General features: G+C 28.2%; 2 protein-coding genes across 10 annotated transcripts in view; one reads left to right on the forward strand and one right to left on the reverse strand.

The window, feature by feature from the left end:
- Positions 1 to 234: 234 nt before the first annotated feature.
- On the reverse strand, positions 235 to 3,023 carry LOC125067201 (pyrroline-5-carboxylate reductase 3-like). The gene is made up of 5 exons (XM_047675652.1): positions 2,771 to 3,023; positions 2,337 to 2,593; positions 1,819 to 2,040; positions 1,351 to 1,562; positions 235 to 861 (listed from the first exon to the last, which is right to left on the reverse strand). Exons 1-5 carry the CDS (start codon positions 2,841 to 2,843, stop codon positions 798 to 800), a joined length of 828 nt encoding a protein of 275 aa, XP_047531608.1. The 5' UTR covers positions 2,844 to 3,023; the 3' UTR covers positions 235 to 797.
- Positions 3,024 to 3,614: 591 nt separating this feature from the next.
- The window catches only part of LOC125067469 (protein lap4-like), a 64,213-nt gene continuing 55,345 nt past the window's right edge, over positions 3,615 to 12,482 (forward strand). For 7 of the 9 annotated variants that reach the window (XM_047676111.1, XM_047676115.1, XM_047676113.1 and 4 more), the window contains exons 1-2: positions 3,616 to 3,950; positions 5,873 to 5,990. In XM_047676111.1, coding sequence (XP_047532067.1) covers positions 3,792 to 3,950; positions 5,873 to 5,990 — 277 coding nt within the window. In that variant the 5' untranslated portion in view covers positions 3,616 to 3,791. Of the gene's footprint in view, positions 3,951 to 5,872; positions 5,991 to 12,482 lie in introns of all 9 variants that reach the window. The other 2 variants (XM_047676108.1, XM_047676109.1) reach the window with 1 other exon arrangement.

Consider the following 12,482-nt stretch of genomic DNA (forward strand, 5'->3'; position numbering starts at 1 on the left):
ATAAGATACTTTTTCCCACCTCTACACTTCATAGAAAGGCTACATACTCATTGTTTTATCAATGTTTGGAGTCTCACAAGTCATATTCTGATATAATACTATGTTACTATGAGGTATTTGTAATTTCAGATCTAAACACTGCCAGGATTTATGGCAAAACACATAAAAATACTGAAATAGGCAATGGATACATTTCTACATACATACTTTCCATTAGTATTAGTATATTTAGTGCACCACTGCTAATGAGACTCAAATGTAAATACTAAGACAAACAAAAAATATTATATACTAAGTTATTGTCTATTTAAGACACATCTAATAATTATTAAATAAGCTATTTATATTTGAAATAATATCTTTTATCATTTTTCTATAAAATTAGCACTTATACATGGCTAAAACATATCTTACTTGTTATAGTTACTATATGATCAGGTAACACTAATGTTAATACTTAAATTAGAATCAGCAACAAAAAACATTAGTTTTAACTTGTAATTCAGGAACTTATCATGACAAAAGTAACTATTACTTTGTTAGTAACTATTGTCCTGTTTTCATTTGTCATGAATATATTTTCGAGAATAATACTACATAATACATAATATTTAAACTAAGACTACCATTATTTCCAGTGTTGTCCAGCAACCACATCCACATTATAACTATACTACTATTAAAATAATAGTATGTCTATTTGAAATATATTTTTAACTACAAATAAATAATATTAATATATAACTTTAGTTTATAGTAAGGTTTGAGTTTCTTTATGAGATTCTACTTTTACATGATTATTTCTTTCCCATTTCCTTGCCCTTAAGAACAGCAGCTTCAACAGCACTAATTATAGTTGCTCTGAAAGTAAGACGAAACTTAATGGAGTATTTATTTTTTAATTATTATTAAATATTTATTATATTAAAAATGGATTAAATTAAGGAGGCGAAAAATTTATATCTGAAATAATTTCACAGAATATGATTTTGTGACCTTCGGGTATTGTATCCAAGGAGCTTTTCTAATAAGGGTAAAAAATATCTGATACAATACATCAATGAGGTTTTAAACAAAAATAATATAGACTAATAAGTCTCCACTGCTTTATGTATGAATAATGTTTAGGTGACAATTTGAACAATGCTGACTTTTGTCTTTCTAATGTAAAATCAATTCAGCATTTAACTAAAAAAACACTAAACAATGTGTATGAAGAATTCTTTATTAATGTCTAGCTACTTGCATCAATTGTTTATAAAACTTGTCTTAAATTAAAATTATTATTATTTAAATTATTATTACTTGAATAATAATAATTTTGTTTAAAATGTGCATAAGTTAGTTTACCTCAACTTTCCATTCTCAAGGGCAGTGACACCACAAATAGTACAGCCACCTGGAGAGCATACTTCATCTTTCAATGTCCCAGGGTGCTTGCCAGTTTGTAGTACCATTTCACCACTTCCTACCATCATTTGTGCTGCATGCCTTAATGCAATTGCTCTAGGTACACCTTGTTTCACTGCCCCATCTGCCAATGCTTCGATCACAATGTACATCTGAAAATAATTTAATTATATATTAAAATATATACAAAGTTAGAAAAATATATTAATATTAATTAGTTCAAATGGAATGAAAGAACAATTATTTTACCGTTGTTATCACTGTTGTATTCAATTTGACATCATCTGTGGTTCAAATTACATTGCTAAATAACTTTTAGTTATTTACAAATTAGTAGTATTTACATAATAGATTTTGTTTTTTTTTTTTATCTTTTGTAATTACCATATTTATCCTGTTTATACTCACAAATGCAGGTCCACATCCTGTGAGAATTCCCAAAGAATCCATGAGGGTTTCTGATACTTTTTCACAGACTCCACAGCCTTTTAGTAATTTTTCGAATAATGTGCACTGTTCCTGTGTAACATTTATGTCTGGTGTATACAAACATGAACCTGCACCAACAGCCATTGGGGTGTTTGGCAAAATGCGAATCACGCTTGATTGTACTGGCAGCCCTTTTAATGCCTAAAACAAAACATATTTTAGTTAAGTATAAATATATAAATCTATTGAGATCATTTTTGCATTCAGGTTAATAATTTATAGAATAACATCTAACTTTAAAATTCTGTGACATATCATCCATACAAATATTTGATATGTTATCTGTTACAGTTTTGTAAGTGTAAAAATATGTGTCTCCAGTCTTAATGATAAAAAATATACTAGCAAAGTTACCATAGAAGAAAATTACAAATACATAAATAGATAATACCAAGTATACATACTTAAACATACATAATAAAAGAATAGTTATTTACCTTGTGCAAATATTCTATATTAATTCCAACTAACATAGAAATAAATAATACATTTTTAGCTCCCGATACAGAAAGAGAATCAAGGCAATTCATGAGGGCTTCATTCAATACACCAGGTTTTACACCAATAAAAATTACATCACAGTTATTGACTAGTTCTCCATTTTTGGTGGTTACATTAGCGCCTGACTCTTTCCAGTGCTGGAGACTGTTTAAATGTGGTCCTGCTACCCATATTTTTGAAACTGGATGATTATCTACAAAAAGATGTATGGATATTATAAAAATACAAATAAATAACGTCGTAAATAGTAAAAGATTGTATAAAATATTTGTCTTTTAAAAAGTCAATTATTTTTAATCTTACAACTTAAAAACATAATAAGATCATTTTATAAGAAAAATATATAAATAAATTTAAAACGATACTTTACCATTTTTTTGTATTCCTTTAAAAATTGCCGTTGACATGTTTCCACCACCAATAAATCCTAAATTGAAAGACATTTTTTTTTAAAATATTACTCCTACAATAAAATGAAATTCTTAGAAGGGTACCAATTGCGAGTCCTGATTTCGAATATATGTTTTCAAAGTGTTAAATGAAAATTCAAATTGTATAATTTCAAGCAAATATTTTATGCATGGTTATTAATAATATTTGATATGACGTATGTAACTGACTGAAGTCTGTATCTGAAATTAAATTAAATTTTTAACGTTTAGATCAGTGTGTTGCCGTTTTTAATAATCATTGAAATATAACTTCAAAAATTAAGGGTGTTTATAACCACGTATGGAATTAAAATTAATACCAATTTTTTTGGATATATACGATGTTTATATTGCCAGAATCCATTTAAACTTATTTAATATGTAATATGGCAGCATTTTATTTACAACTCTTAAAATATATATACAAAAAATTTTGCTGTTCTAGTGTTGTTTTGTGCATAAAATATGAAAAAAATGTATTTCTTCGACTGGCAAATAATATATATCATCATAAGTAATATATATTATATGGATATTATAATACGGTAACCGAGGAGATTTTTGGAAACGTTTTATTTTAATAATATTATGAACTAAAATTGTATTTTATTGCTTAATATTTTTTGCCTATGCAGCGTGTAAACCAATTAAGTAAGAAGTAATACCATCAATAAAAAAGTGCATCTATTTATTATGTATTTAAATTGATCAAATCAAATTGTACATTACATTTATCGCAATACAGAATACTAAGTATAGTAGACGTTTATTTGACGGGCAACACCTGTAGTTTGTGGCTTCATTTTCGAGGGTGAGGTGCGTTGAATATCTTTTGGCGTATTTTGATGTCGTTGGTCAATTTTAAAATGCTGAAGTAGTGCTACAATCGGTGAAGTGCTCAAATATGTGTCGTGATAGTGATTTATTAAATAATAATTCGATTGTAGTGTAGTGTCCAACATGTTTCGATGTATACCTTTGTTCAAATGTAATCGCCAAGTGGAATGTGTAGACAAGCGGCATTGCTCGTTGCCAACAGTACCTGAAGACATTTTACGATATTCCAGGAGTTTAGAGGAACTTTTTTTGGATGCTAATCATATTCGAGATTTACCTAAAGTAAGTATATTAAATTAATCATACATTTAAACTTTCTTTCGTGGGCGTTCACCTTATCACTGCGTGTAAATAATAATTAATAGCCCTACCTAATTTTGTTGTACGTAGCGTAAATGAAAAACTTGAAAAACAAATCGAGAAATAATTTAACGATGCAGCTATTACATTTCAATAGAATAATTTGTACATTTTAGTGTTATTTTGATTGTAAGCAAATATTACCGCCCTAAATTAATTAAGTGAAAAGATAAGTTCAAATATTTAATTTAAAATGTATTGTTCAAAGATATTTTTCGATGAGTTCCTTAATGGGTGATGCACGAACCTTAAACGGTTACTGTTGACAAAATAGTGTAAAAAAATTTTGATGGTAAACATTTTCAATATCTTTGATAAATCAAAATCAAAAAAATATTTTGTGTGATTATTATACTAGATATAAAGGTGAAATTAAAAAATAATTAATTGGAGCAAATATGGTGCAAATGTTTGAGTAATAAAATTTATATTATTAATACAATATCAGAGGGGAGTGAAGATTTCAGTTATGCACATGGCAAACTCTAATCTACGATTTTATCCACTTGGTGAACTCTGAGTTATAATTTTGCTTAGGCTCATGGTTTAAGAAAGCTATGTAAAAAATTACTAATCAAATTTGGTGCACATCAAAATTGATTCCACAGACTATTTAAAACTGAAAATTAAATGATTTTTAAATTTTTTGGTGTATATATATAATCTATTTAAAAAAATGTATATATGTATGACCTCTATATGGTTTTAATTGCTGTCTGATTACACTTGTTTTCGTGAGTTGTTCTGCATATGCATAAAAAGAATCCTGACAAGTTCCCTATTATTTTTATGTGGACCTTCATTCTATCTATCTAGCTAAATACTATACCAATCAAAGAAGGAATAAAGATAAATAAACCTTAGATTAACATATTCCACACATCTTGCTTAATAACTCAACTATTTTGTACTAACAGTATTAATTAATATATCTTTATTCATAATACAACACTATTCCACACAACGTCTTATATATATCCACTTTACTTTTACTTCCAAAATTGTAATAGAAGTATCATCACCATTCATGATGAAATTTTTTAGATTATATTTTGCCAAAGTCACAGTACGATTGAGATATCAAAGGCAAAAAAAATTAAGACAAGTATAGTAGTAGCAATTTTCTTGGTAATCCTTAACCTAGAACAACACAATATCAATTCATGTTTATTTCGCTTTTGTCATCTTGATGGTTGAGGGTGGCTGGTAAATAAATAAAATTAGCATTTCTTCTATTTCATCTTTGATCAACAAAAGATAGTGATAATAGTGGAATTTCAAAAGTTATTTAATGAGGACTCATAAAATGAAAGTAATAAGCTGTAACAGCCTACAGTGCTGGATTAAGTGAAGGTTAATTGATACATTTTTAAGCTTCATTATTAATAAAAAAATCTCAAGTCTAACATTCAAAAATTTAAAAAAAAAATATTATAAATTATAAGTATTGTTATAAATGAGCAAACACTAAATAAAAATTACAAACTAAATTAAATACAGTAACAGAATGACAACCTAAATTGTAAGTAAAAAAGTACAACAAAAAATTTGTCAAATGGAATAAGGTGAATAAACATACATATATAGTATTAGATACATCTACTTCTTGGAACAAATCACTTATAATGTTTGATATGCAGTCTTAACAATCCTTAATTTTTTTTATATTAATAATTTTCGTACTTATAAAACACAGACAGCACTGATATTATTTGATTATTTTAGTATAAAAATTCAATAAAAAAAAACAGTGTGTTTTATTGATTAAAACTTAAACATATATAAATATTTGGTCACTGTTACAGATGAAATGATAATAAATAAATGTTTTTTTTTTGTTACAGAATTTCTTTAGACTTCATAGACTACGACGGTTAGGACTTAGTGATAATGAAATTCACAAGCTTCCACCAGATATTCAGAATTTCGAAAACTTAGTCGAGCTAGATGTTTCTCGAAATGGTAAGTTATTCATATCATAACTATATTCTGCCTACTTTAATCCACTTAGGCTTAGACATATGCCTCCTCTTTCGCGAGGCAATCCTAACGGTCCAGTGCTGAGTGTATCATCATTAAGCACCTGCCATTCCTATAAAATCCTCCAAAGGGTTATTGAGCTTGCCTAATGGCCTTCGACCACTTTTACTAGTTCTAGGCCACTCTTAGTGAAAAGATTGGACTACCTTCTTCTGGTCCAATTCTTCCCGTCTGCCAGCCCATTTCCATTTTACTCTTCCCAAAGTCTTAACCTTCGTCTTCAAAGTCTTCGTCTTTATTACAAGTTTAATTCTAGTTTGCTACTTCTGGCTGCACATTATTATTATTTTGTAACACTCAAAGTTGAGAAAAAGACTGACCAGAAATATATAATTCAAGAAACTTTGAGTTAAATAAAATATATAATTCAAAAACAAACAATAAACTGTCATTATATCTTAATATATCTGTTTTTATGATTTATCAAAAAAATACGTTGTAGATATTTTCTTGTATATTATAATTTAGTCATTAGCTAATAGAAAAATATCTAAGATCAAATTTGTTTATATATAAAAATATTTACAGGGTTATAATAGAAGCCTAATAATGGGGCTTTATTGTTTGTACAATGAAAATAAAAATGTTTTTGAACGCAACTTATATACGTCCATCTTTATTAAAAATTAAAAATTTAAATAGAGTATTTAAAGTTATAAAACGATAACAGAATTGTTTTAATAAATAAAAATATTTGTAACATCATAAATCATATGGAATGCGTTGCAGAAAAGGGGTGCAACCAAATAAAGTCTATTTAATATTTGTATTCAGGTTGCACGTTAGTTCGTAACAAGAATTACTAAGTGTATAATCCAGGTGCGAAGTAGCAAATGATAAGTGGAAGACCGGCCTCATTTTCAAAACTATTTGCCAAAATAAGAGGATATTAAAATTAATACTGACCTAAAATAATTACCTTATATTATACTTGTAAATAATTATTATTTATCAGAAGCTATAATATATTCTCTTAGTATTTGTTTCAATTACGCATGAGTATGCATTGAGTGACATTAATTAATTTAGTAATACTTTGCGACCTTTGCTATAATTAATATGCTAAATAATATATTATGAAGATTTATTTCAGATTCTATTTTTGAATAACAGTCTTTATAATATTTATTACATTATTATGATTAATATAAAAACATTTAGAAAAAACATTGTTTCGTAGAAACTAATCGACGACCTTCGACGTCGTCGTCATTTTTAGTTCTATATTAATAATTTTATTTGCTGGTCTTAATATTTCTTAATTGTTTTTGCGCTCATTTTCTCAAATTTTAAAATAGAAATTATTAAAACCGTTTAAAGTAAAAAAAAAACGAACAAGAATTGAATAGGAATCTTTGATCGTTATAGCGAATGAAACAATTTATAGGTTTATTACGAATTGATTAGCACTATGTCGATCACGTTCAATTCAACAATGTGCAGCATGGAAATGAATTAATTATAGTAAAAATTGTTCACTTTTACTACAAAACTTGTCATTTACAACTTTATTTCCACTTTCTTATTAGTTATTGCTGTAATTGACTGATCTGCAAAATAGTTTATATTCAAATTGTAAATATTCGGTACTAATTACTTCTTCTATTTCGTTTTGAAATATAGTGGTTTGTATTAAAAAATAATTGGTCTTTTAATGCTTATTTATATTAATAGGTACTTAATGTTAAATTGTGAAGGTTTCTATAATCCACTTCAATTTACCTAATTGATTGTTAAAAAACTTTTAACAATCAATTAGGTAAATTGAAGTATTCATAGCATGTAATTTAAAAGAAGTGGCCGTATGGAAAAATCATCCGCCCTTACTTTAAATGAATTTCGATTTTATACGGTTTCACTTCCGCGAACGTTTATTTATAAAAGAACGGTTTGTTTTGTCAAGACGCCCGTCCCGTTTGTTTTTATTCGTTGCACTCCATTCATTCGCGTCATATGTATTCGGGGTCGCTTTAGTTAACAAGCGCAAAGTTTGTACAATGAGCGTTATTGACGATCAGCATTGTGATGCCCATTCAAGGCGTAACCCTGGATACTATTAGAACTTACATACCTAATTAACACTGATTCGAATCAACAGGAATTTATAACATTACATTACAATTATTAGTAACTTAATATCGATTACTAATTTTTCAATGTTAAAGTTAATTGCGTGGTCAGGTGATGATAATTCATTGAGAATATGGCTGGTCTTAATAGAATTTTAATTCGTTATACAAAATATGTAACTTGATGACTTATATAGATAGACTGTATAGATTTGTATTTAAAAATAGCATATATTTTTTTAGTTTGTTAGATTTTATTTTAGTTACAATATTTTTATTTTTACAACTTGTACATATAATGTTCTTGCTGATATCATGAAATCATTGTAGATGACTTACAATTTTGCAAGAGATATGTTAGTTCCGTTGGTATAACGCTATCTAGTGAATTATTAAAGTCACCGTGTGTGAGGCCAGAGTGAGTGCCCTGTATTGCTAGCTACGGTATAGGTACCGTTTAATGCTGATAATAATCTCGTGTTATGTTCATACTAGTTTAGAATTTATAACATTTTATATAAGACTTCCTACTTAAAACACGTACTAAAATTTGCGAATAAAATATTTTGGCAGCCGAGAATCCATTAAAATTTTAATCTTGTAGGATGTAACAGTCTGTTCACTTCCAAAGGTTGACAAGTTACCACAACGCCGTTCGTGACATACTTATAAATTAATTCGCTCGTAAATAAAGTGACGAGTACCGAATTTAAATCGACTTTCATCAAAGACGGCTCCTTCGTTCTACGTCATCAATCGTTATGAAAGAAATGTAATTTTGTGTGATTACTCACCCTAAATGTTTTTTATATAAATTATTTGTTTGTTTCTGCTTTGAAAGTAAAAAGTCGAAGTAAAAGCTCATAATGTGTGTTAAATGAAGGAAACATGAATTTTTAAGGCAAATATTTAAGTTTAATTAAAAATATTTAATGGCACCAATCCCGTTTTAAAATTAATGTTGATTATCCACCCCTTATTGTGGGCTGATAACTTGTTTTTTTTTTTATTTTAAGTAGAATCTTACCATTAACCAATATGTAGATATGATAACGTGTGACATAGGAGCAATTCTCTTATTTTGAAATATAAAAGGTTCATAAAATAAATACGGGAATTTTTAAATATTGCAACACAGAGTTGTATTACGCGACAAACCAAAGCACTTAAAAGCTTAACATATTTCATCAAAGAACATCTTTATCATCCTATCATCCAAGTAAATTTTGATGTTTTTTATTCCGAAGTATTAAGTATTCTCTTTTTAAACTCTTAATAAGTCGGAACATCAATAATTAAAAAAGGCCACGTCGGATTTTATTACTAGATGTTTTGTAATTATTAATGCAAGTATTCCTTACGGTCAAAATCACGCATTATTTTTGGACTATTGCATATATCAATGTCATATTTCTTTTTCTGATGATGTAATTCCTTATTTAATCATTTGTCTATTTTTTTTATTTAGGCTTCGTTTGATTTTTTTTTTGTATTTAATCAAAAGTTATTCTATTTAATATGGAATTTAAAGTGCTATTTACAGTTTTAAAGCGGACACAGATTATATGTTTATAACATATACGTATTATCTGTTCTAATACATATACCTTATTGTGTCTTCTTATGTAGAACACGTACAGATAGATATATATAATCAGAAATAAATTATAATCTATTTGGTTTTATCTTTATGTCAAGTAAATATACGTACATACCTTATGGACAAAGTGTATTATTAGAATCTTCGTTTATTGCAATGAACACGATAATGTCGTCTTATGTACAAATACACATACATATATATTACGTGAAATTATTCTCCATAATCGGAAACACCAAGTTCACGGTTTGTGATTTGATTGCAATTCCAGCGACCCGTATAGATGAACTAGATTTCCTGCGAACTCGACATCATGGCGTTTGGTGTTAAGTATTATTTACAGTTAATAGTTTCGTTCTATATTTAAAACAATCAGACGCTATTCTAATTTTACAATTACGTTCACTGCTTAAACTACGTCGCTCTGTAAACAACTTGGCGGTAATTTTAAATGTATTTCCAATATATTAAAAGTAATAACCAATATTATAATTTTAGAGAGAGAGACTACTGTTTTTATACCAAATACATAATTAAACTTGTACCTACTGTAGTAACTGTAATATTTTGAGTTACCCGACTTGCTTTCATGCCTAGATTTGCATAAGATTTTCTACATTCCATTATCGTACGTGCAGTGCCTTACGAGCCTACAACTTGATAGCTGCTTCCTGGACTGTTACGAAATAGATAACAGGAATGATAAATTTCAACCTGCAACTCGATTACATTGCATACCAACATAACGAAATATTTAGTTCTGTAAACCTTTGCCCATTAAACAGACTCATGAAAAAATACACTTTTTTGTACTGTCGTAAGCAAATCCAATTCAAATCAGCATTTGTCAAATATTTGATATAATCGATGTTTGTATTCAGTACAATAATACAAAAGTAGTTTCTTTGAATAACCCGTTTGTTCGGTTCGATGGCTATGGCTTATTCGGCTGTTGAACCTAACCGCATTGTCCTCTGCTCCCACGCCGCCGCATCGCAATCTCGGATCATATCTCTCATACCCTTGTATTCCCCAACGAACTTTTACTCGTTGAGTTCACATACTATTATTTTAAATAAAAATGCATTTTGCTGTCGCTGTAGTTTCTGTAAAAAACGAATTACACATTATTATTTTTTTAAATTATGTACAGAAAATCATTACTTTCTAATTGTATAGTAAAGTTACTAAGCTTGTATTCCTTTCTCTGAAAAAGATTTCGTTAGTATCAAAATCGTTTTAGATGAAAATTAAACTGCATCCTTATTTTTTCGTAGACCGTTTAATACTTATCAAAATTTTGAACAAAGATTTTAGGGAAACCGTGTTGAAATCTGCTCTTATTCAGCATTACGACATAACTTTCGTTATCTATTCGCGATTACATGTTATAATAAACGGAAGCAAAAGTCTCATTTATTGAAAACATATAAAGTTTTAACATTAACATTTAAATATATAACATGCTTAGCGACGTGTTCCGACTTCGCACGGGTACAATTTATACGATATGGAATAATGAAGATTTAAACAAATGAAAAAAAAAACAATGAATTCGATCATTAGTTCCTGAGATTAATATTAACTTATACGGAATATTGTTGAGTATTTAATATTAATAATGTAGATTTTTTTGTCTGTTAATAGTAAATCATTTGTAATGACAAACAGGATCTAGGACTCAGTATTGCAGACACAAAAATAATCATATTAAACGTACAAAAATGTATTGTACATTTTATATACATTTTAAGTATGTAATCGTAACGTAACTTAAACTTAGATTATATGTTACAATAAAAATCAACAAAACATTTTTATACTTATTAAAATAGCATTACATCATTTCATTAAAAAAAAATCTCAAATATTTAAATTATTTATTTAACTTAGCACGATTAAAATTTACATATACAATAAATCATATATACCGAATTTCCTTTGTATTAAATTTTTGTTTTTATTCCCTAATACTTTTTAGGTGTTATCGTCAGTAACTTATTGAGTACAAGGATTTTCGATTTGCTTTCATAAAGGTTTAACTCTTATCAATCACCTGTAGCATCGCGTAACAGGCCGTCAGAACTCAGATCACTAGACTGTGAGATCACTTTTAAACCGGTCCGGTTACGTATGTTATTTCTCCCGAATATAGTGATTTCATTGTAAGCTATTGTAAGCTGTGATTGTTGAAATAGTCTATGTATATTACCATTATTATCACTCGATACTTTGATGAGAATGATGATTTGTAGTTTTTGTTTTACTTTTATGTCTGTATTTTACTTACTACACATGTTCCTTGTAGCAGCAGTCATATAGAACTTCCAAATAGTGTGTCGATACTAAGAAAAATGCTGACTTGCATAAAACTAATTTATTTACTATATAAATGATAGTTGACTAATGAGGGCATTTTCGAATATATTTGCCTGTAGTAATATAAATTAAAATATAATAAAACTAATTCAAAAATGTCGTGGAAACGCGTTTATGATCTCAGGTGTGACTAAATCTTACGCGGACTCAGTAGTGCGATATTATATACGAATAGAAATACCAGATCATGGTATGTTATAATAAAAATCTTATATATTTCAAGGGCGAACTTCAACCGCTTGAACGCTTCGCGATACTTACGCGAACATTGCGAAACATCAATCGTCGGATTGTTTAGGGCGTTCGCTTAGCGGCTATAACTTCAGTTTCGTTTCTTTCTTTAAACGTTTGATATATTGTATTAGT

This window comes from Vanessa atalanta, chromosome 11, assembly GCF_905147765.1.
Source record: "Vanessa atalanta chromosome 11, ilVanAtal1.2, whole genome shotgun sequence".
Taxonomy (NCBI): Eukaryota; Metazoa; Arthropoda; class Insecta; order Lepidoptera; family Nymphalidae; genus Vanessa; species Vanessa atalanta.

Bases quoted from the DNA above. Each gene is read 5' to 3' on its own strand.
- LOC125067201 (XM_047675652.1), bottom strand. From the start codon at position 2,843: ATGTCTTTCAATTTAGGATTTATTGGTGGTGGAAACATGTCAACGGCA. The intron at 1,563-1,818 runs GTGAGTATAAAC...AATTATTTTCAG, and splicing joins CAGGATGTGGACCTGCATTT to ATGTACATTGTGATCGAAGC. The intron at 862-1,350 runs GTAAACTAACTT...TCTTACTTTCAG, and splicing joins CTTGAGAATGGAAAGTTGAG to AGCAACTATAATTAGTGCTG.